Source organism: Muscardinus avellanarius (assembly GCF_963383645.1).
Source record: "Muscardinus avellanarius genome assembly, chromosome: 18".
NCBI lineage: Eukaryota > Metazoa > Chordata > Mammalia > Rodentia > Gliridae > Muscardinus > Muscardinus avellanarius.
Genome location: NC_137804.1, coordinates 50,918,370 through 50,943,510, shown reverse-complemented (window position 1 = coordinate 50,943,510; position 25,141 = coordinate 50,918,370). Strand labels below are relative to the sequence as shown.

The following is a 25,141-nucleotide window of genomic DNA, read 5'->3' as shown; positions in this document are numbered from 1 at the left end:
GTAATAAGTGGACTTGATTTCTGGGCGTGGTGGCAGCAGCCTGTAATCCCAGGACTTGGGAGGCTGACAAAGGACGATCACAGGTTAGAGGCCCATCTCAACAACTCAGTGAGATCCTGTTTCAAAATAAAAATAAAGCCGGGCGTGGTGGTGCACAGTAATCCCCCGCGCTTGCGAGGCGGAGACAGGAGGATCGCGCAGGTTCGAAGCCAGCCTCGCTGGCTTAAGAGACCCTGTTTCCAAATAAAATATAAAATAGGTCTGGGAGTGTAGCCCGGAGGTAGAGGGGTTCCATCCCAAGTACCACCAAAAAAATAAATAAATAAAAAATAGAAAAATAAAAATAAGAAAGGATTGGGAATGTAGTTCAGAGGTAGAATGCCCCTGGATTCAATCTCTGGTGCCCCCCCCCACACAAACAAATGAAATAAATAGAAAGGTGTGGGGTATAGCTCTAAGGTAGAATGCCCCTGGGTATTTAATCCCCAGTACCTTCCTCCAAAATAAAAATCTTTTTATCTCAGAAAGCTACACACCGATGCAATAATTCCTATAATAAAGAACTTAAAAAAAACTTAAAAATATATGTTAGTTGGGCGTAGTAGTGCATGCCTGTAATCCCAGCATTTGGGAGGCTGGGACCTGAGGATCGCGGTTTAAGGACAGCCTCAGCTACTTAGTGAGGCCCTCTGCAACTCAGTGAGACCCTGTTTCAAAATATAAAGAATAAAAACTGGGGCTGGGGGTGTAGCTTGGAGTAGAATGCCCCTGGGTTCTATCTCTAGTACCGCAAAAATTGTGTGTGTGTGTGTGTGTGTGTGTGTGTGTGTGTGTGTGAGAGAGAGAGAGAGAGAGAGAGAGAAAGAGAAATGCTTGCTCTCTTCCCCAAGTAACCACTGTTAATATATATAGTAGTTGCACATGTTCAGAAAATTTATTCTAGATAGCATTTACATCTGTGTTCCTGTGTACTCTTTTTATTTTATTTTATTTTATTTTATTTTATTTTATTTTATTTTATTTTATTGGTGGTACTGGGGTTCCTGGAAGCCCTTCTACCTCCGGGCTACACTCCCAGACCGATTTTTTATATTTTTATTTGGAAACAGGGTCTCTTAAGCCAGGGCGACTGGCTTCGAACCTGCGCGATCCTCCTGCCTCCGCCTCCCAAGCGCGGGGATGACAAGCGTGCGCCTCCACGCCCGGCTTCAGTGTATTCTTTTCTTGCCTTTTGCACTTATTACACCCGGGCGCTCTCCCCACGTTACCCTCGCCGTCCCTTTATAAATACGACACGGCGTCTGCTCCGTGGATCTGCTCAAGAAGTCCCCTGAGATGGACATTGAGGACGTCCCCTCCCTTCCCTTAGCCCCTCCCCACTTCTGGTTGATGTTATTATAAACAGTCGTTCAGTGAGCATCCTCGCCCAAATGTCCCCTGGCACTATCGTGGGAAGAACTGTTGGGGCAGTTACTAGCAGTGCCGGGTTTTTTCTTTTAAGATTAGGTCACCCAGATGGGTTTCCAGGCCCTAGACTCAAGCAGCTGAGCCGAGGCACTTCAGTTTCAAAGCCCTTTTATGCATATAAACAATTTATTTCAACAAGTATTTTGGGAGCCTTTATTTTAGCCTGAGCCCAGGGTTATGATACGCTGGACAGAAGACAGAAGCAGCTCTGTGTTGGAGGGTGCTGTGTGTGTGTGTGTGTGTGTGTGTGTGTGTGTGTTGTACTGGGGACTGAACTCAGGGGCGTTCTACCCCTGAGGTACACCCTCAGCCCTTTTGATTTCTTATTTTGAAACAAGCCCCTTGCCCAGTTGCTGAGGGGCTCGCTAACTTGCCGAAGCTGGCCTCGAGCCTCCGATCCACCTGTCTCAGGCTCCCAAGTCTTGGGTTTACAGGTGTGCGCCACTACGCCCAGCTGGCCTATGCTTTTTAGTTACTTACGTTTGCTAACATTCGACCAGTATGCTTTGTCTGTGGGGTGCCCTTCAGAGTGCCTGAGCCGAGCTGGGGTGTGGACGCGCCTGGATTCCCAACTGCTTGGGGAGGTCACTTGAGGTCACAGATTAGAGACCAGTCTGGACAGCACAGATCCTATCTCAGAGAAAAACCAAAGAGCAAACATGTGTGACTCACCCAGTCGGTTCTCCTTAAAAGCCTGTGAGAGCCAGGCATGGTGGTGCACGCTTGTAATCTCGGTACTTAGGAGGCTGAGACAGGAGGATCGCGGTTCACGACCAGCCTCAGCTACTTAGTGAGGCCCTGTTTCAAAATAAAGAATAAAAAATAGGGCTGGGGAGCCGGGCGCGGTGGCGCACGCTTGTAATCCCGGCATTCGGGAGGCTGAGACCGGAGGATCGCGGTTCGCGGACAGCCTCAGCTACTTAGTGAGGCCCTCTGCAACCCAGTGAGACCCTGTTTCAAAATAAAGAATAAAAAATAGGGCAGGGGGTGTAGCTCAGAGATAGAATGCCCCTGGGTTCCATCCCCAAATACTGCAAATAAATAAATAAATAAATAAATAAATAAAATACAGGGCTTGGGGTATAGCTTGGAGGTAGAATGCCCCTGGGTTCTATCCCAAGTACCACAAGAAAGAAAGAAAGAAAGAAAGAAAGAGGAAGGAAGGAAGAAAGAAAGAGAGAGAAAGGAAGGAAGAAAGAAAAGAAAGGAAGGAAGGAAGGAAGGAAAGTCTTTGAGGCCAGTCCCATTTACAGAAGACTCACTTGAGCCTCAAAGGCGCTGGCCATCTTGGCTGGGTTAGCCAGGTGAACTGGAGCTGGCACTGGATTCAGCCCCAAGCCCTCCAGCTGCAGGGTCTGCACCTTCCCACCCTCAGCCTGTGAGGCTAAGCAGATGTAAAGTGTTTTAAGCAAAGCCTAGAGCATTCTGAGAGGGGAGAAGTATGGGGCGTCCGGAATCCCGTATCAAGGGCACTGCGGGGGTTGCCCTGGAGGAGCGGTGCTGGCAGATGTGGAAGAGGACCGCTTGGGCCAGTACTGGAGCTCAGTAGTCAGCGCGTACCCCGAGGCCTGACTCCAGCGGGACCAGGCACGGTGCCCCAGGAGAAGGTTCCAGGAGGTGCTGCGGCCCCTTGAGCTCTGTCCAGTGCTGGGAAAGTCCGATGTCTTTAGCGGTCAAATGTGGTAGCCACCAGCCCCGCCGGACTCCCGGGACCAAGCGTCTGAATTTATTTATTTATTTATTTATTTATTTATTTATTTATTTATTTATTTTGGTGGTACTGGGTTTCCTGGAAACCCTTCTACCTCTGGGCTATACTCCCAGACCTATTTTTACATTTTTATTTGGAAACAGGGTCTCCTAAGACAGCGCGCCATCCTCCTGTCTCCGCCTCCCAAGCGCGGGGATGACAAGCGTGCGCCACCGCACCCGGCACAAGCGTCTGAATTTAAAATTTAATTTATTATCAGCTTAAGCAGCCAGGCGTGACTGGTGTCAGTGCCGTTCTGTGAGGAAAGGCGCAGGCTGGTAGGGCCCCTCCGCCTGCTCGCCGGTGGCTGCACGCAGCAAGCGCGTCTCCAGCTAAGCGCCTTTTAAAATGTGCGATCTCAACCTTCCCCAAGAGGACAGTGATCTCCTCTTGTGGCAACGCTCTGTGTTGTCAAGGAGCATGAAGCGGTAAAGCTGAGAGCCTAGAACCTCCTGGTCTTCGGAGGGGCCAGCATTTGCCTGTCAGAGCTGGAGAGGCCACAGGGCCTGTCCCTTTCGATGGCGCAACTGAGGTCCAGAGAGAGAAGACTGGGAACGCACCTGGCCCTGGTCACGCCAGCCACGGACGGCACAGGAGACCGAGGGGGTTGACAATCTCCTGCTGTCTGAAATCGGAGCCCTCTTTGTTAGCCTGGATGCTACTGACTCACTAAAGATAAGAAACGAACAGGGCGCCAGCAGGCAAAGGCCCATCGTGCCAGTACTTGGGAGGCTGAGATGGATTGCAGGTGTGAGGCCCGCCTCAGCGATTTAGCAAGGTCCCTTAGCAGTTGAGTGAGACCCAGCTTCAAAGTAAAAAATAAAATAGGGTTGGGGTGGAGCTGCGAGGTAGAATGCTCCTGGGCTCAATCCCTAGTACCCCCCAAAATATTAATAATAAAGAAAGAAGAGAAACTAAAGCAAGTATGGTTACAGTTGTAAATGGTGATGTGGGCTCTTTTGCGTATTCGACTAAAGTTGGTTGAATAGAAAAAAATAAAATTAATTGGCAGCTCGGTGCAGCTTGAACAAGCCTCTATTACAAAAGCAATAAGAAATAGAAAGAAAGGAAAAAGCAGTGTGCTGGCATGCATGCTGGAGAGCCCGGAAATGGTACTCTGAGCCCCTCTCCATCCGGGCCTTTAAGCAGATTTAGTATTGGTATGTTCTCATCAGCGTCGCCAAGGCAACGGGCCAGTGACTTACTCCTGAGGCGGGCGGCGCCTCTGTCCCCGGACGGCGCGCTTACTAAGCGCGGGCTCGAGAATCCACCTGCCTTCGCCTCTATGTATTGGGCAGCGTTGTTCGCTCATCAACCGGGGTGCTTCCGAGCAGCACATGGACTCACCTTTCCTACACCCAGGCCGGGCCACAGAGAGAGGAGGTCAACAGAGGCACTGATCGCCTCTATATTTTTAGGGCTAAAGGCTTTAATCGTGTCTAAGGCTCTTAATCTAGGTTGATCATTAGAACGAAGGGCAAAGAGAAAGCGAGGGACTCTGCAATGTAGCAGCTGCGCCCCTCCCTGCCCGAGCGCCCGCGCAGCACCCAGGCCCTGACAGCTTTTCACATTTTGGAAATGAATACCAAAGCCATTTTCCAATACTGGCACAGTTACTGACTTTATGGTTCTTGTTTTCTAGTAGATAAGACACGTCATTCAAATAATCAAACACGTATTCAGTTGGTTGATTGCAGACGTGTCGAGATCTATCAGGGCAGCCGGAGCGTGGTGGCACACACCTGTGATCTCAGTACTTGGGGGCCGAGACAGGAGGATCGCAGATTTAAGACCAGCTTCAGCAACCTAGTGAGACCCTGATTCAAAATAAAAAAAAAAACAAAAAAATCAAAAGAAGGGCTGGAGGTGTAGCTCAGAGGTGGAATGCCTCTGGGTTCTAGTTTCTGGGTTTCGGTCCTCACCCCTTTAAAAAAAAAAAAAAAAGCTCTTTTTTGTATGGTACTGGGGATTCAGCCTGATTTTTTTTACCCTTTATTATTATTATTATTATTAATTTATTTATTTATTTTGGTGGTACTGGGGGTGGAACCCAGAGGCTTTCTACCTCCGGGCTATACTCCCAGACCCATTTTTTATATTTTATTTGGATACAGGGTCTCACTAAGTTGCCGAGAATCTCACTAAGTAGCTGAGGCTGGCTTCGAACCCACGCGATCCTCCTGTCTCAGCCTCCGAAGTGCGGGGATTACAAGCGTGCGCCACCACGCCCGGCCTTTACCCTTTATTTTTGAAACAGGGTCTCACTAAGTCGCAGAGGGCCTCACTAAGTACAGGAGGCTGACCACCAACCCGGATCCTCCTGTCTCAGCCGCCCAAGTACTAGGATTACAAGCGTGCGCCACCACGCCCAGAAGAGAGCAGAATGTGGGCAGATTCCCTGTCTGTGGGATGGGCCCACGGAAGCCACAGTTAAAAGTTGAGTCTCTGAAGCCGGGCGTGGTGGCGCACGCTTGTCATCCCCGCACTTGGGAGGCGGAGACAGGAGGATCGCGCAGGCTCGAAGCCAGCCGCGCTGGCGTAAGAGACCCTGTTTCAAAAATATAAAATAGGTCTGGGAGCGTAGCCCGGAGGTAGAAGGGCTTCCAGGAACCCCAGTACCACCAAAAAAAAAAAAAAAAAGTTGAGTCTCTGAGCGCGCTGGAGTTAGCTTGCTGAATGCAGCAAATGAAACAGCCCAGAGCGCCCTGTGGTGTAGTCAGTCCTCTGGCAGCTGGAGTTGGGGTTGGCTTTGGTCGGCCTCGGCCTTGCTGGGGGAAGACCTCACCGATCTGGGAGCTATTTATGTGATTCAACAGCTGGATTGGGTACCATGTTGGTTAGGCTCAGAAAGAGGTAGAAAAGACAAATGGGGCGATCCTTCTAAGAAAAAGGCTAGTGTCTCTATCCTGTAACTGGGTAGATTCTGGCAGTGCCATCCATTAAGATAAACAATACTATAACTGGACCAGATCGTGCTGGGAGGGCCGAGTCCTGCCCAGCAGCTGGACCGCTGGCTGTCGGCCTACTCTCAGGAGAGCAGAGCCTTCGGCCCCTGAGAACCTGACCCCCGTCCCCGGCCAGTGTGGACGTCATTGGTAGAGCCTCCGATGGGTCCCTGATCTGCGGGTTCAACCTCATCCTCCTTCCGTCACCAGGCAGAGCAGATACAAATAAGCTCCGTGGCCCGACGCCCTAATCGTGGCACGCCGAGCTAATTTATTTGATGAGGTCCTCAAAATGAATGGACATGCAACTTTCCCTTCCCCCCTCCCTCCTGCCTCAATTTCTTTTATTTTCTGTTGACATTCCGCCCCGCAGGACAGGTTGCCGCCTGGGCCAGCCCGCGGGGGCCTCTCTAGGGGAGCTCTGACAAGGGACAGATGATTCGGTCTGTGGGGCGGTTCTGAACATGGCCGTTTTACAGATGCCGCTGGGCAGAAGAGACTGATTATGCGCTTGGAGCCCCGCGGAGGTTTTCCGTCGGCGCACAAGTGCGGCGCCCGGGTGACATTTCCAATTGGAGTTATGGGTTGCATATTTCTGCATATTAATTAGGAAGGGGATGTCAGCAGTCAATAAGGTTTTTGTTTTGCTTTCTGGAGGGTCTGTAGAAAATCAGCTGCCAGTGGGGACCCAGAGATTAAAGCACGGGTGAAGAGCTGTGTGTTCGTCATTGAAGAGGTGGAAACGGTCCGGAGTCCTGGTTTTTGGCAGGATCTGGAAGCCGTCTGCTGTGATAAGCTCTGTTGGCAAAGTCTGCCCCGGAATGTTCTCTGTCGATAATGAAAGTCGCCAAGGGAAATCTGGACCATCCCCGGCTGCTCCTCTGGGGCCAGAGAAGTTTTTCCGAACTCCCCACTTGGAGGTCCCCAAAAATCGCTGCAGCTCGGAGCATCGATGTCGGAGATAGACAGATTTCTGCGTTGCTAATGCTCGTCGTTGCGGAGGAATTGCGAAACTCTCCGTTTCTTCTTCTCAAAGCGGGCCTGGCTGGTACCTTGTTCTGTTCGATTGCTCTGACTGTCACCTGTGTTCTTCTTAGTCTCGCATTCAAACTCATTGGCCTTGGCGGACGCGTAATGATAGGACGTTGGTCTACGATCCTTCTGTGTACGCAGGTTATGTTTTTACAAGGTGGGGCAGGTCGCAAAAGGAACCATAAAGAGAAAGCGCCGGGAGCTTTGTGAATGATAGCATCGGGTGTTGCGCAAGCCAGCGTCAGGTAGATGTCACGACAGAAAGGGAGGAGGTCGCCAGGAGTCACGTTGATAAAAACCGGATTGGTGGCGATGCAGGGATGTACTAGGATCCCAGGCTGGAATCCACATGTTTGCTTTGCCTGGAACTGTCTCTGCTTGTTCGTTACTGTTCTGCAGTATGCGCTTGGTACGGAGTCAGACCTGGGGGCACAGAGGCGGTGGAGCACGGGGTCCGACGTGAACAGTCCCGCGTGTCTGGAAACACACACCCCTGTATTCCCAATACTTGGGAGCCCGAGACGGGAGGATTGCAGGGTTGAGAACAGCCTCGGCAACTTAGTGAGCTGCTCAGCAATTTAGTGAGATCCTGATTCAAAATAGAAATAAAAGAGGCTGAGCCGGGTGTGGGTGGCGCAGGATTGTAATCATCGCAGCGTTTGGGAGGCTGAGACAGGAGGATTGCGGTTTAAGGACAGCCTCGGCTACTTAGTGAGGCCCTTTGCAACTCAATGAGACCCTGTTTTCAAAATAAAGAAACAAAAAGGCTGGGGGTGTGGCTTGGAGGTAGAATGCCCCTGAGTTCCATCCTCAGTATAGCAAAAGAAAAGAAAAGAAAGAAAGAAAGAAAGAAAGAAAGAAAAAAAGAAGTCACTGGCTATGGTATATCATCTTCCTATAATCGCCCCCCAGCACCAGAGAAAGAGGAAGAGATGAGGATGCTCATGACAGCTGTGATCTAGTCTGTGGGGTCACAGCTCTTTCTAGGAGGAGTGGGTGGGAATGGGGCACGGGTCCAGGGATGCCCGGGTACCGAGAGCTGTGAGGAGGGGCTCGCTATGCACCCAGGGTCTGAAAGGATCAGGGCAGCGATGGGGACAGAAGCCTCTCTCTCTGTGGATAACGCCTGCTGGGGCAAGGGCCATCACCCTGGGCCTCGAGGTCAAGGAGAGACAGAGTGCTGGCATCCTATAGGAATATCTGCACTTTATAGTTGCTGAGATTACAGGTCTGTGCCACCCCGCCTGGCTCCAATTTTACTATTTATTTATTTTGCAGTACTGGGGATGGAACCCAGGGACATTCTACCTCTGAGCGACAGCCCCAGCCCTGTTTATTTTTTATTCTTTATTTTGAAACTGGGTCTCACTGAGTTGCAAAGGGCCTCGCTAAGTAGCTGAGGCTGACCACGAACCACGATCCTCCTGTCTCGGCCTCCCAAATGCCGGGATTACAAGTGTGCGCCACTACACCCAGCACAGCCAGTTCTGGAAACAGCAGTAGAGAGCCCCAAGCACCCGCCCCCCCCGCCGCCCCAGGAGGGAGCAGAGCCATCTCCGAGGCTGTGTGACGGGCAGCAACATGGCTGGAGGCTGCGGGGCGCCGGGCTGCCGTCTGTCTCAGTGTCTGTGCAGCCCGCCCAGCAATCCCTCAGTTAATCCCCCCCTTTTTTTTCTCTTGGTACTGTTGACTGAACCCAGAGGCATTCTACCTCCGAGCTACACCCCCAACCCTTTTGATTTTGAAACAGAGTCCCGCTAAATTGCCAAGTTTGGAGCCTCCAATTTGCTGAGCCTCCTTTCTCAGCCTCCTTTCTGAGCCTCCCAAGTACTGGGATTACAGGCATGTGCCACCACTCTCAGCTTCCACTAGCTTTTAACTGATATATCACCCTTGAAGTGGTTTTTACTTACTACACCAGCCAGCGATCCAGCTGTCCTCCACAGACTGTAACTCTCCAGAAGGTCCAAGTTTCTGCCGTGGCTATGCTTGGCTTCATTCTGAGCAGAATGGGAACTCGTGGTAAAGGGAGAAGATTTTGGAAGGCAGGAACTGTGATCCCGGGTCCTGGGAACCCAGGCCCATGGGATGAGAGGGCAAATAACAGGCTCGGGCAGAAAAAGGTCCCGGGCCCAAGTGCGTTCGCCCCAAGTTGACTCCTTCAGAGACGAGTTTGTAGGCCTTGAGGATCTGGGGGGGTTTGGGGCTTTGGCTCATTTACGGGCATGCCTCTGTGTCTATTCCTGCTTCTGTACCGCAAAACCCAAAGATACTGTTCAGAATGGGGCCGAAGGTGTTTGCCAGCCCGGAGCAGGAGCCGTGATTTCTTTGCAGAAATCTTAGTTTCTTTGGGTATGTTGGGCAAATTGGCTTTGACGTGAATTTATCACCAAAAGCCGGTAGGAGATGGAGTTTGAGAGGACAGTTTGGTACTGAACACCCGGGCCTTAGTTAGAAATAGCCCAGTTTTAAATGATGGACATTAATTAAAATTATTTTAAAGTAATGTATATGGGGGGGAAAAATCCATCTCTCTGCAGGAAAGTTTGAATACTCTGAAGTTAGAAACCAGTAGATGGAAGCTTTTCTGTATGAAATGTTTGAAAGTTTGAAAAGATGATGTAATAGCAGCATGTTGTACTCATAGTCCCCGAAGAGCCAGGTGTGGTGGCGCATGCCTGTAAGCCCAGCACTGTGGAGGGCTAAGACAGGAGGATTGTGGGTTTGAGGCCAGCCCTTAGGAGACCCTGTTTCAAAATTAAAAAAAAAAAAAATTAAAATTTAAAAGGGCTTGGAAGTAGCATGCCCCTGGATCCAATCCCCAGTACCAAAAATGAAATAAAAATAAAATAAAATAAAATACATAGCACCTTCTAGTTGACAGAGTGCCTTCACAAACTCCGGAGGAGTCAGGGGTCAGGATAATCTAGAGATCGCAGTTCCCCATTCTTCTAGAGAGGCGCCTGCATGAGGCTGGAGGACTCGGCTTGGTTACAAGCAGGCTAGCTGGTTCGTTTTTCCAAACAGTAAACAAGATTGTCAGTTACCATGTGCCAGATGCGTCAGAGACTTTATCTTATTAGTTGTCAACACGGCGTGGTACGGGCTCAGTTGTCAAATTAGAATCCCACAGTGCCGACAATTAGAGGCTCTTCTCCAGCCTCCCCAGAGGCCAGCCTCCGCGGGGGCCAGAGGCCTTACACGGGCCATCTTGTATTATCTGCATAACTCTCTCTAGATGTGTCATGGGAAAACGTGACAATTTCTAGTGTTCTTGGCTTACAAGGCAGAAAGGTTTAAAGGCTTAAGTCACATGAACTCCAAGGTATTTGGATCCATTTTTTTTTAACTTCGGAGCACTCTGATATAAGCCACTTTTGGTACCATGTAGACAATAGAGAGGCGGTAGCTTATGGCTACAAACATAACGCAAAAGTAGACGGCAGACACATATCTTAAAGCTTTAACTTGCCAGGCATCGAATCTCCGTAGATAACTAAATGTAGATCCAGGTGTATAATCTTCAAAATTAAAATACAACCTATCACAGATGCCTATCATGTAAATTGAAAAAAGGGGTGAAAGAGAAAAAGCATTTTTTAAAATACTTTTTATTTGGAAACAGGGTCTCTTAAGCCAGAGCGAGGTCGGCTTCACACCTGCGCGATCCTCCTGTCTCCGCCTCCCAAGCGCAGGGATGACAAGCGTGCGCCACCACGCCCGGCGAGAAAAAGCATTTTTTAACTATACTCACTTATAAGACAAAATCAGACTCACTTATCTTTTTTGAATACTAAGTATAAATATAAGGGGGGAAGAAATTAACATAAGGCAAAATCTCAAAAGTGCCCCTCCCCCATTGGCAGTAGCCACCATGGCCAGAAAGAGAGAGAGAAACAGAGAGAAAAAAATCTTAGCTAAGGATTGGTTTTCCAACACTCGCTAGTTCGATCCAACAGGCAGCAGGAGGAGGGAATCACGCAGTGGTGGACGGCTCCGCGGCCTCCTGTGGGTCACTGCCGGGACGCAGGACCCTGGGGTGCCTCCTAGCGCATGCCTTGGCCCTCATGAAAGGGGAGAGACAGAGGGCAGAGGGGTGGCTGGAGCCCCCTCTCCTTCCCGGACGGAGGCCCGGGCAGTAGGCAAAGCTGACCAGTGCGTGGCCCCATTTGTTGTAAGGGAAAATGGACTCACCTCGCTGACCCACACATCTCACTAAACTCCCCTGGCACGCCCCACACTCTCCACACACAAATAGAACATTTAAAAACAGGGATGAAAAAAATTTTTTTTTAGTGGACTTACTGATGTCAATTTCTCTGAATCTCCCGGCTGGCTCGCCAATAATTATGTCATGGGAAATCATGACAGTTTTGTAGGGCTCTTGGTTCATGTGGCAACCCGGGTGTGGTGGCACAGGCTTGGAATCCCAGTAAACGTGGAAGGCCGAGACAGTGGTTGAAAAACAACTTCAGCGTGCACCAGTCAGAGCAAAGACAGAGGCTTTATTTAGGAAAGTGAGGGACTGGAGGCGGAAGGCAGGCCATCTTAAGAGTGGGAGCGTCCCAGCAAGGGAGTCTTCGTGGCCTTTTCGATTCTTTTCTAGAATCCTCATGAGGGGGTGGGTGGGGTTGCACACTGGATGTTTAGACTTCCTCTTAATCTTCAGGTTTCCCTGGTAACTAGAAAGGGTGATGGGTGGCTGGTGTCTGACTTGTTCTCCCCCTGGACCGTTTGTTTACTAAGCATCTCAGGAATCTCAGGTTTGGAGAGGGGCCTTGGGATTAAGGACATGGCGCACTGAGTCTTCTGCCTAAGACAGAATACACCCTACAGGATGGAGTTGGAGATTATGAACTTTCCAGATTTCAAAACTTTTTCTTTCCTTCCCAATCCATCTCCTTTCTACTTATTATTATATTTCTTCCGTCCTACCTCAGATGGAACCCAGGTTCTCTTAGAATTTCAACCTCAAGGTTAAGGGCAAAGACTCCATCTAAAAAAAATAATGGCCACCGTTAATGGGGAGATTTGAACTTAGACCGCCTCTTCCAAGCTCTCTATTGATAAAGGATGTAGAGGTTCCCCAGCACTGCTCATACCTACGTTAGACTCAACTAAAGGCAACTGATGATGTTTGAGGGTTTTTTTTTTTTAATCTTCTATAAGAGCGGTTTTGTATGGTTCTACCTAATACTAAAGCACTTTATCTACTCCAGAAATATCAGCCAGAAATAGGAAACAGCTCGAAACACCAGGGTTCGTCTGTGCAGATGCGTCGACGAATTGGTCCATCATCTACTGATGGAGAAAGACCTTGACCTTGAGAACCGAGAGCAGGTGCCTGTTGGAGGAACCACACGTATTTGCCAGACTTGGGTGTTCTCGTTATTTACTTCTGTCTTAAATGGCAGATGTCAAAAATTTAATTGATTTTTAAATGATAATAATTTTATGAATTCGACTTCGCTCTAATGTCAGCGAAACTGAGTGATGGGGTTATAAAATTATAATTATGAAATTAGGAGTAAAGAGTCCCATCCTTCAGTTACATTTTCAACAAGCTTTTATTTTTAGATATTAGTTTAACATCAAACTCGAAAATGTACATGCTGTTTTGATATCCCAGTGACTGGAAGGACTGGGACATATCTGCATATGTATGTATATGTATGTGTATATATAAATATACACATATGTGTGTATATATATGAAATAAGCATGTGTATATGTTGTATCTGCACATATATGTATATGTATGTATATAAATGTACACCCATGTGTGTATATATACATATAAAATATGTATGTATCTGCATATATGTGTATATGTATTTGTATATATAAATGTACACATATTTGTGTATATATACATATGTATATATATGTATATATATATTTGTGTGTGTGTGTATGGCACAGGGTTGGAACTCTGGAACCTTCTACCTCTGGGCTATACACCCAGCTCTATTTTATTTTTCTACGTGGAAACAGTATCTTGTTAAGTTGCTGAGAGTCTGCTGCGGGGGCTGACTGAACCTGTGATTCCCCTGTCTTAGCCTTTCAAATACTGGGACTGTAAGTATGCTCCATGATACCCAGCTAAAAAGGCAGCTTTTAAAGGCATTTATTTATTTATTTATTTATTCATTCATTCATTCATTCATTCATTCATTCATTCATTTTTGTGGTACTGGGGATGGAACCCAGGGTCATTCTACCTCCGAGTTATACCCCCAGCCCTATTTTTTATTCTTTACTTTGAAACAGTTGCAAAGGGCCTCACTAAGTAGCTGAGGCTGTCCGTGAACTCAGATCCTCTTGTCTCAGCCTCCCGAATGCTGGGATTACCAGTGTGCGCCACCATGCCTGGCTTAAGGCACGTGCCTAGAACCCCAGTACTTGAGAAGCAAAGTCAGGAGGATCACAGGTTCAAGGTCAGTCTCAGCAATTTAGTGAAATAAAAAGAATAGGGGTGCAATTAGTAGGTAGAATGCTCTTGGGCTCAATTCCTAGTACCATAAAAATTAAAAATAATAGAAGGCATACATCGCCGGGCATGGTGGCACACGCTTATAATCCCTGCACTTGGGAGGCGGAGACAGGAGGATCAGGCAGGTTCAAAGGCAGCCGTGCTGGCTTAAGAGACCCTGTTTCAAAATAAAAATATAACATAGGTCTGTGAGTGTAGCCCGGAGGTAGAAGGGTTCCATCCCCTTCTACCAAAAGAAAATAAAAATAAAAGGCATACATCATATTGCTATTATACTTTTCTAGATTTTTCTGCTACAAGTATAAAATGCACACGTCTATTAAAATGAGAAAATAGGGCTGAGCATGCATGCTTGTAATCCCAGTACATGGGAGGTTGAGTCAGGAGGATTACAGGTTCGTGGACAGCCTCAGCTACCTAGTGAGGCTGTCTGCAACTCAGCGAGACCCTGTTTGAAAATAAAGGATGAGCCGGGCGTGGTGGCGCACGCTTATAATCCCAGTACTTGGGAGGCTGAGACAGGAGGATCACAGGTTGGCGGACAGCCGCGGCTACTTAGAGAGGCCCTCGGCTACTCAGTGAGCCCCTATTTCAAAATAAAAAATAAGCCAGGCGTGGTGGCGCACGCTTGTAATCCCCGCGCTTGGGAGGCTGAGACAGGAGGATCGCGCAGGTTCAGAGCCAGCCTCAACTACTGAGTGAGGCTCTCAGCAACTTAGTGAGACCCTGTTTCCAAATAAAGTATAAAATAGGTCTGGGAGGATAGCCTGGAGGTAGAAAGCCCCTGGGTTCCACCCCTAGTAACACGGAAAGAAAGAAAGAAAGGAAGAAAGAAAGAAAGAAAGAAAGAAAGAAAGAAAGAAAGAAAGAAAGAAAGAAAGAGAGAAAGGAGGGAAGGAAGAAGGAAGAAGGAAGGGAGGGAGGGAGGGAGGGAGGGAGGGAGAGAGAGAGAGAGAGAGAGAGAAAGAAAGAAAGAAAGAAAGAGAGAAAGGAGGGAAGGAAGAAGGAAGAAGGAAGGGAGGGAGGGAGGGAGAGAGAGAGAGAGAGAGAGAGAGAGAAAGAAAGAAAGAAAGAAAGAAAGGGTGAGAGAGAAAGAAAGAAAAGAAGAAATAGGGCTGGGGTGTAGCTCAGAGGTAGAATGCCCCTGGGTTCCATCCCCAGTACTGCGATAATAAATAAATTAATTAATTAATTAATTAATTTAAAAAATAGGAGGCAAAAATCCAATCAGCGTGCCACTCCGAGTCACACTTAACACTCCGCTGGGATGGGAATCAAACCTTGGGCGGACGGCCAGCAGTGCCCAGCCGTCCTAGGGCGCCATGATCCATCCCACTGTTCTCTTAAAGTCCAGCCAGGGTTTGCTCCGCCCTCAGGACCCAGAGAGTCAAGCCTGCCATTCAGTTTAAGAGACGCCACGTGGTGTTCCCCCTTTAAGTCACTGCCCCCGTTCCCTGGTGACCAGAGGAGGTGACCTCAACTTTGGGGGCCTGTAAGGATGCCGGCAGCCATGAATTTTTATTTTCTCCAAGGCGCACTGTGAATGGGATTCTGCTTTCTGCAGGCTCCTATGTAGCGGAAGATGACCGATTGAAATTCAAATGTGAGGTGAAGGAAGGCTTTCTGGGTAGCACAGCCTCCTTTGTTTTTAGCCCTTGGGGATCCTTTGCCCCCCAAACGGGGCTCCTCCTCTCCGCTTCTGAAGTGACCATGTCTAGCCGGACAGGAAAGACGGTCGTGCTCACCCAATACAGCGCGTCCTGGTTTTACAGTTTGACTGTCTTTTTTCTTTTTTCTTCTAATGTGCCCAGAGATCTGGATGTGAGGTCTTTGAAAAAAAAAGAAAAAACAGTATTCATTTTGAAACATGCAAATGTGTCTCTCTATCACCTAGGAAACTATTATGGGACACCCAAGCCTCCCAGCCAGCCGGCCAGCGGGAAATTGATGAGGACGGATGCCCTGCAAAGCCTGCCGTCCGGCTCCACGCAGTCGACCCCGAAGCGAACCAAGTCGTACAATGATATGCAAAGTACTGACCTAGTCCACTCGGAGAATGAGGAGGAGGATGACGCTCCTGAAATGAACAGTAGCTTTACAGGTAAAGGCTGGGCCCTGGCCCGGAGCAGGTGTGCAGGAGGGCGGAGGGGTACGGCCCGGGGCTGGAGGCTCAGCAGGTGCAGGATTCAGATCACGGCCACACGAGCTCCACTCTCTTCAGCGTTAACGAGTACTTGGCTATGCTCCTCCACGATTTTTTTTTTCTTGTGCTGGGGATGGAACCCAAGGAAGGGCATTCTACCGCCGAGCTACACCCCCAGCCCTGTGTGATTCTTTATTTGGAAACAGGGTCTCACTAAGTTGCGGAGGGCCTCGCTAAGTAGCTGAGGCTGGCCGCGAACCTGTGATCCTCCCGCCTCAGCCTCCCAAGTACTGGGATGACAAGCGTGCGCCACCGCGCCAGGCTCCGAGGGTTATTTTAATGTCATCCAGATATCTTAAATGAGCCAGGCATAAATGTGTGGGGGAAAAAATCAAGACACATCAGTCTATTTTTGCTTTTGTCTTTTTAAAATAATACATTTAATGCATCAGCCTTTGTGTGTGTGTGTGTGTGTGTGGTACCGGGGATAACTACACCCCAGCCTTATTTTTCTTTCTTTTATCTTCCTTCCTTCCTTCCTTCCTTCCTTCCTTCTTGTCTTTCCCTCTTTCTCTTTCTTCTTTCTTTCTTTCTTTCTTTCTCTCTTTTTATTTTTCTTTCTTTCTCTCTTTCTTTTTTCTTTCTCTTTTTCTCTTTCTTTCTTTCTTTCTTTCTTTCTTTCTTTCTTTCCTGTACTGGGGATGGAACCCAGGGGCATTCTACCTCTGAGCTATACCCCCAGCCTTATTTTTTATTCTTTATTTTGAAACAGGGTCTCACTGAGTTGCAGAGGGCCGCACTAAGTAGCTGAGGCTGTCCGCGAACCGCGATCCTCCTGTCTCGGCCTCCCGAGTGCTGGGACGACAAGCGCGCATCACCACGCCCGACGCTATTTTTGTTTTTGCCTCTGACAGTTTCTCACATTGCTGAATGGCTTTTTAGTCAGCCTTGGGACATCTCCATAATTTGGAACTGATGACTGTAAAGTTTAATGAAATTTTTTTAAATTTCATTTTTTTCTTGAAGTTTGATGATACTTAGCGGACTAACAGTACCCTGCTTTCACACCTTTGTAAGTAGAGACGTAGGAGAAAATGTCGTGTGTCCAGTTAACTTAGGCAGATTTGACTATAGACTCTGAAAGGGAGAAAGGTAAAAAGCTATCCTAGGATTCTATCTGGTGTTTGCAATCTGTATTACATAGTGTCCATTACTCATGCTAGTATGTGTGTGTGTGTGTGTGTGTGTGTGTGTGTGTGTGTGTGTGTGTGTGTGTTACTGGGGATTGAACCCAGAGGCATCCTACCCCCATGCTATACCCCTAGCCCTATTTTTTATTCTCTATTTTTTATTTTATTTTATTTTGGTAGTAATGGGGATGGAACCCAGGGGCTTTCTACCTCTGGGCTATATTCCCAGATTTATTTTATATTTTGTTTGGAAACAAAGTCTCACTAAGTTGCTGAGAGCCTCACTAAGTAACTGAGGCTGGCTATGGACCCGGGAGATCTTCCTGTCTCAGCCTCCCAAGCGCTGTGATTACAAGTGTGCGCCACCACGCCCAGCTTTTATACTCTATTTTGAAACTGGATCTCACTAAATTGCAGAGGGCCTCACTGAGTAGATGAGGCCGGCCACGAAGCTACGCTCCTCCTGTCTCAGCCTCCCAGGCAACGGGAGGACAAGCGTGCACCACCTGGCCCGGCTTGGCTTTCTCTATGTAGGCCTACCTGCAGAGGTACGTACGTACAAGCTCAGACGCGCCTTGTGACACGAAGGGATTTTTCAAGGCCAAGTCCTCTGTATGTGGAGGTACAGCTTAGGTATTGCACACCTGCAGGGGGCGCCATTTGGAAGCAAGCCTGTGTGTTTGGGCTTAGTGTAGTGGCCCAGAACCCTTCAAGCATATTTTTCGCTCTGTGTGGGTTCAGCCTTATGCTTTTTTGTGGTACTGGGGTTGGAATCCAGAAGCATTCTACCTTCGAGCTATACCCCCAGCCCTATTTCTTATTCTTTTATTTTTTTATTTTTTTATTTTTTATTTTTTGGTGGTACTGGGGTTCCTGGAAGCCCTTCTAACTCCGGGCTACACTCCCAGACCTATTTTATATTTTTGAAACAGGGTCTCTTACGCCAGCGCGGCTGGCTTCGAACCTGCGCGATCCTCCTGTCTCCGCCTCCCAAGCGCGGGGATTACAAGCGTGCGCCACCACGCCCGGCCTCTTATTCTTTATTTTGAAACAGGGTCTCACTAAGGTGCGGAGGGCCTCACTAAGTAGCTGAGGCTGGCCATGATCCTGCGATCCTCCTGTCTCAGCCTCTCAAGTACTGGGATTCCAAGTGCACGCCACCACGCCCGGCTAGCCTTATGTTGTAGCTCAAAGTGTCACAAATCTGAAATGTAACTTAGATCTTTTCTCATACTAATCATTTCTTCTGTCCCCATACTTTGGTCATTACCTGGATAGACTCAGCCTCAGGAATGAGGCAGTTAGTTGACCTGTATGTCCTAATAAAACATTCAGGAAAAGTTTCTTCTTTCCTTCCTTCCTTCCTTCCTTCCTTCCTTCCTTCCTTCCTTCCTTCCTTCCTTCCTTCCTTCCTCTCTCTCTCTCTCTCTCTCTCTCTCTCTCTCTCTCTCTCTCTCTCTTTCTTTTGATACTGGGGGTGGAGCCCAGGGGCATTCTACCTTTGAGCTACACCCCCAGCCCTATTTTTAATCCTTTATTTGGAAACAGGGTCTCACTGAATTGCAAAGGGCCTCACTAAAGTAGCTGAGGCTGGCCCTGAACTGAGATCCTCCTGTCTCAGCCTCCCAAATGCTGGGATCACAATCTTGGACCACTGTGCCTGGCTAGGAAAAGTTTCTTATCATGGAATGCTGTATGGTCCAACCTCCAGCTTGCATGGTCCTCTCTGGGGTTTTGCCATAGCCTAACTTGGTGACAATGATAATTTTTGGGGTGTGTATGCTATCATTGCAGTGATGTAACTTACCCCTTTGTAGGAGATATTGGGTCAAAAGGCAGAAATGTCTTAGAACATGCCTGTCATCCCAGTGCTTGGGACACTGAGACAGGGAGATCGCAGGTTTGAGGTGAGGTTTGGCAACTTAGTGAGACCCTGTTTCAAAATAAAAAGTAAAATAGGGCTGGGGGAATATCTTCAGGGAAAGTGTTTAAAATCTTTGCCTTTCTGTTTTTCCTTGTATTTGTGTGTGTGTGTGTGTGTGTGTGTGTGTGTGTGTGTGTGTGGTATTGACCTAGGGATATTCTACTACTGAGCTACACCCCCAGCCCTTTTTATTTTTTATTTTAAAGCAAGTTCTCACTTAATTGCTGAGTTTTGCTAAGTAGCTGAGGCTGGCCTCGAACCTGCCGTTTCCCTGCCTCAGCCTCCCAAGTACTGGGATTACAAGCATGCACTACTGCACTTGGCTACGTTGCATTACCCTTTAAAGGATTTATGATTGAAAAATTGGGAGATTTCGCGTAAGAATACACATTGCCTTCTCTTGAAAAGCTCACCCTGGGGGCCCCTCTCTCTCCACTGGGCTGTACGGACTCGTTGCATTTATGCCCTGGCCTGCGCGGGTGGGTGGACGGAGGGCTTTGCACCACGAGGCGCTGCCTCCTTGGCCTGCTGGCTGCAGGCGACATCTTTGTTGAAATTCAAAGGTTCTAATGGTTCTAGAACATTGACAGGCCCAGCCCAAGAGAGAAAGTAAAACCCGTACTGAAGTCAGGACTTTGCCAACAAGAAGTGTTCACGGCGGGCTTCTTCTGTCTTTGGAGAACTCTCTGTATCTCTGACCTCAAAGTGTGATGCTGGTTCTGCCGGGGTCTCCATCATTTGAGGGCTTTAGAGATATACAGTCTGGACCCTTACCCCAAACCCGTTCTCGGGAGCAGGGAGCCACGGATATGCGGATATGCATTTGGACAATCTCTCCAGGTGATTTCTTGTCCGCCACAGTGAAAAGCGTACCTTCCAAAAGTGAGGACGTAATGAAGGGTTAGCGTCTAGGGACTTAAGGGTGGCTTTGTTCATCCTTCCTAGGCGGTGAAAAAAATTTTTTTTTCTTTTCATTAATTTCAAAATGTTTCTTTATTTTGGTCTATTTCACTTTCCGTCACTTCCAATTTATACTTTTTCTCCCCCCCCCCCCCCCCCCGCGGGTCTGAGGATGGAACCCAGAGGCATTCGACCTCTGAGCTACACCCTCTGCCCTATTTTTTATTCTTTAATTTGAAACAGGGTCTCACTGAGTTGCAGAGGGCCTCACTAAGTAGCTGAGGCTGTCCGCGAACCACGATCCTCCAGTTTCAGCCTCCCGAATGCTGGGATTACAAGCGTGAGCCACCACGCATCTGCACCGTGAGGTGTAGTTTGAAAAACCAGCTCGTGTTGGTTTAAGCAGGAAAAGTGGCCAAGCAATTAAAAGGGGGCGGAAGTAGCCGGGCGTGGTGGGCACGCTTGTAATCCCCGTGCTTGGGAGGCTGAGACAGGAGGATCGCGCAGGTTCCAAGCCAGCCTCAGCTCCTTAGTGAGACCCTGTTTCAAAATAAAACATAAAATAGATCTGGGAGTGGAGCCCAGAGGTAAAAAGCCCCCGTGTCCCATCCCCAATACCACACATACAAAAAAAAGAGGGCAGATACAGCCTTGATTTTTTTAGGCATCAAAGTCTCCCTCAGAGGTCCTAGACAGCGGTGTCCCGTGTCTTTTCATTGGAGTGACTGGCTTGTGGTTTGAGGGCTCAGTCCATGGTTGGCCGGCTCCAACACGCTCCAACATGGCGGCAGGGCCTGGTGGGGGAGAAGATGCTCCACTCATGGCAGCCGGGAAGCAGAGAGAGGAGACCAAGGGACCTGGGATGGAGACATTCCCCAAGGCCACACCCCCAGTGACCTACCCCACCTGCTTACAGTTACCACTCAGTAAATCTGTTCAAAACGCGAAGCCATCAAGTCAACTGACTCACGTGGGCCCGTTTCTCCACCTCTGAACATTGGTGCGGTGCCCAACATGAGGTTTCTTGGAGAACCTTCCAGATTTAAGCCATAGAATCAGTGTTCTCCCCCTCCCCTCTCTCCTTTCCCCCATGCGGCTTTCCTACTGTTGTTGGCCTTGCCAACCCACATCAGGATGGCCTCCAGCACCCACGGCTCCCAACTTGCCACCTACTGAACTTCAAGAGCCCCCCACCTGCGTGACCATTGAAGCAACACTCCCCAAACTGATTTTAATCGATTCGCCTTGTATCACACGCCTGTCCTGAACCAGCTGTAAAGGCCAAAAATGGTAGAACAGGCCTCATTGCAACGGGCCACCCGGACCACACAGGCGTGGAATGGGGGGCGAGTCCCAGGGCCGCCTGGGTGCTGGGTTGTCGTCTGCCACCATCTTGGAACGCCCTCCATTGGGGTTTCAATTCCCTTCACTCCATCCTGTCATGGGGAGCCCCTCAGCAGAGGCAGCCACGAAAACAGGCTGGGCTTATTCTTCAGTCGGCTTTCTCTAGATCAGAAATGTCTGCAGGAGAAGACATTTTTTGGGGAGAGAGAAAAATATCACTGCATCTCTGATTTATTGTCTTTAAGCCCCACGGAGACTGAAATTTAATATCCTCCACCGCTCTAAAAACTCAGCCAGAATGTCAATAATGCTGTTGCTGCTACTATGATGCCGTCATCCCCTGCGGTTCTAGTCTGTAAGAAAGCCGAAAGACTGCTCATGTACTTTTAAGTTGTGGAGGCCGGCCTCAAACCTGAGAACCTCCTATCTCACCCTCTCATGTAACTTGGGTTAAAGGTGCGCACCATTCTACCCAAAAGTCTTTGTTAAGGACCCGTCACATCGGTTCACCCCATGTGACACTGTTCTTGGGGTAACTGTCCTGGTTTTCAGGGAATGGCATTTTTAATTTTCCAACAGAGGCTCCAGTGTGACTCACCAAGAGGGCTAACTCCATATCCCAAACTTTTGTGTACTTTCCAGCTTCATTAATCAGCCTTTAATCTTTGCCAGTGTCTACCAGAAATGTTTTAAATAACTTACACAAAAAGGCCACAGTATCTGTGTTCTCAGCACGAGTTTTTGTTTTCTTTCTTTCTTTCTTTTTTTTTTTTTTTTTTTTTTTGGTGGTACTGGGGTTCCTGGAAGCCCTTCTACCTCTGGGCTACACTCCCAGACCTATTTTTATACTTTTTTATTTGGAAACAGGGTCTCTTAAGCCAGCATGGCTGGCTTCGAACCTGCGCGATCCTCCTGTCTTTGCCTCCTGAGCACGGGGGTTACAAGCCTGTGCCACCACGCCCAGCCTGAGTTTTTGTTTTCTGATAAAAGCAAACAAACCAGGCATGGTGGCACACTCTTGTAATCCCAGCACTTGGGAGGCAGAGACAGGAGGATCGTGGTTCAAGGACAACCTCAGGTACTTAGTGAGGCCCGCTGCAATTCAGTAATACCCTGTTTCAAAATAAAGAGTAAAAAACAGGGCTGGGGGTGTAGCTCGCAGGTAGAATACCAGAATGCCCTTGGATTCCATCCCCAGTACTGCCAAAAAAAAAAAAAAAAAAGGAAAGCAAAAAAATCTTTGAGAAATGAAATAGCATAACTCTTTGTGGAACCAGAATTCTGCAGGTGGAGTGAGAGAGGGCAGATCGGTGTGGGTTTTGAGTGCCTTCTTCCTTGAAGAGTCTGGGAGTCACTAATCGGTTTCTTCTTCGGTATTTCCAACATTGTGAGCAATGCATTATTTGAACATGTTTTTCTCCTCTTCTTTGTTTTGTGAAATTGTCTTGGTCTTTGTGCATGTGGATTGAGGATGGAACCCAGGGCCTTGGATGTGATAAAGACTCAGGATCTGTTCCACGGAGCCGCACACCAGCCTTTTTGCCATTTTGATTCTTTCTATGGAAAGACATTTGGCTATATGAAAGAAATTGTAATCAGTGGCTGACAATTAGGGCTGGATAAGAATACAGATGTAGCCTGGCATGATGATGCATGCCTATAATTCCAAGACTTGGGGCGCTGAGACAGGAGGATTGTTGCAGATTTTAGAGCCAACCTTGGCAACTTAGCGAGATCCTGTTTTAAAATAAAAAAATAAATAAAAAGGGATGTGGTGTAGCTAGGAGGTAGAACACTTCTGGGTTAAAAAATAGAGATAGATGATTGGATGTATGTATGTATGTATGTATGTATGTATGTATGTATGGATGGATAGGTAGGAGTAGGTAGATGGATGGATGGATGGATGGATGGATGGATGGATGGATGAGGTGATGGATGAATGGATGGATGGATGGATGGATGGATGGATGGATGGATGGATGAGACAATGGATGAATGGATGGATAGATGGATGGATGGATGCATGAATGGATGGATGAATGGACAGATGGATGAGGTGATGGATGGATGGGTAGGTGGATGGAGGATGGATAAGGCGATGGATGGATGGGTAAGTGGATAGATGGATGCGTGAATGGATGGATGAATGGATAGGTAGATGGAAGGATAGATGGATGGATAGATGGGTACATGGATGGATGGATGGATAGTGGGTAGGAGTAGGTAGATGGATAGATGATGGATGGATGGATGGAATGATGGATGGATGAGGTGATGGATGAATGGATGCATGGATGGATGGATGGATGGATGGATGAGACAATGGATGAATAGATGGATAGACAGATGGATGGATGCATGAATGGATGGATGAATGGACAGATGGATGAGGTGATGGATGAATGGGTAGGTGGATGGAGGATGGAGAAGTTGATGGATGGATGGATGGGTAGGTGGATGGAAGGATAGATGGATGATAGATGGGTACATGGATGGATGGATGGATGGATGGATGGATGGATAGATGGACGGATGGGTGTGTGGGTGTATGTATGTATGTATGTATGTATGTATGTATGGCTAGATGGGTAGGTAGATGTAGGTATGTATGTATGTATGTATGTATGTATGGATAGGTGGATGGATGGATGGATAGGTGGATGGATGGATGGATGGATAGATGGCTGGCTAGATGGGTAGGTGGATGGATGGATGGATGGATGGATGGATGGATGGATGGATGGATACAGTAGTGTACTTCCCAGTCTTGGAATAGGATGCTGAATATGTTTATGTTTGTTTTTTCTCTTTCCGCACGACCTGATTAAGCAGCCAATTCTGGGGACCAGGACGAGCACACTCTGCAGGACGCAGCAGTCCCCCCTGTCAACAGTAGCCTGGCTGCCACTCCCATCACGGACCCTTCTCAGAAATTCCCTCAGTACCTACCTCTTTCTGCAGAGGATAATTTAGGTCCTCTACCTGAGAACTGGGAGATGGCCTATACCGAAAATGGAGAAGTCTACTTTATCGAGTAAAGTATACCATTTTCTCTCTCTCTTCCCTTCCTTAGGAAGCCACACATGGAAACTAAAAGAACCGATTGCTCGCTGATGAGTATTCTTTTATAAGATTTAGTCAGCTTCATGTAAAAATGGGCAGTTAGCTAAAATATCCTAATTACTGCATCTAAAGATGTAAAGACGCACAGAGTGAATAATTTCCCTAAAGGGTTAGACAACTGAATCATGGTATATATGATTAATGTCATAATATATCCACCATTAACATAGGAAACTCTTTGCCAGTTTTTCCCTAATTGGGTGGCAGTTGTCTTATGGCTGAGTTTTGAGATTTCTTCGCTTATTCTGGAGACAGCTCCTTTATCATATTTGTGATTTGAGGACAGACTTTTCCAAGTCTCATTCTTTTTTTTTTTTAATGGTACTAACTATGTCTTTCAAAGAACAGAAGTTCTGTGTTTTGATGAAGTCCAATTGGTCAATTTTGTTTCCATTTTGAACGGAGCTTTTATGGTAGTAGCTAAGAAATTACCTAACCTGAAGTCATAAGGGTTTTTTTTCCCCTGTATTTCTGTTCAAGAGTTTTATGATTTTACATCTTATGTAGAGGTCTTTGATCCATTTTAAGTTAATATTTTTACATGGCACTGGGTGTGTGAATTTAACTTCAAGAATATAAATGTGAAAATAGTTCAAAATTATAAAACTTTTATGTAATTAAACATTTAATAAACGATATTTACAAAAAAACAGGGAACATTCTACAATTAAAGCCATTCTGCCGGGCGTGGTGGCGCACGCTTGTAATCCCCGCTCTTGGGAGGCAGAGAGAGGAGGATCGCGCTGGTTCGGAGCCAGCCTCGCTGGCTTAAGAGACCCTGTTTCCAAATAAAAAAATGTAAAAAAATAGGTCTGGGAGTGTAGACC

General features: G+C 47.7%; 1 protein-coding gene across 1 annotated transcript in view; it reads left to right on the top strand.

Annotated features, from left to right (window-relative positions):
- Positions 1-25,141, top strand: part of MAGI1 (membrane associated guanylate kinase, WW and PDZ domain containing 1) — a gene marked incomplete at both ends in the record, with an annotated part of 524,358 nt that overhangs the window by 378,316 nt on the left and 120,901 nt on the right. Inside the window, 2 exons of the mRNA XM_080715588.1 lie at positions 15,582-15,788; positions 24,024-24,225. Of these exons, the coding sequence (XP_080571714.1) occupies positions 15,582-15,788; positions 24,024-24,225 (409 nt within the window). The remainder of the gene's footprint in view (positions 1-15,581; positions 15,789-24,023; positions 24,226-25,141) is intronic.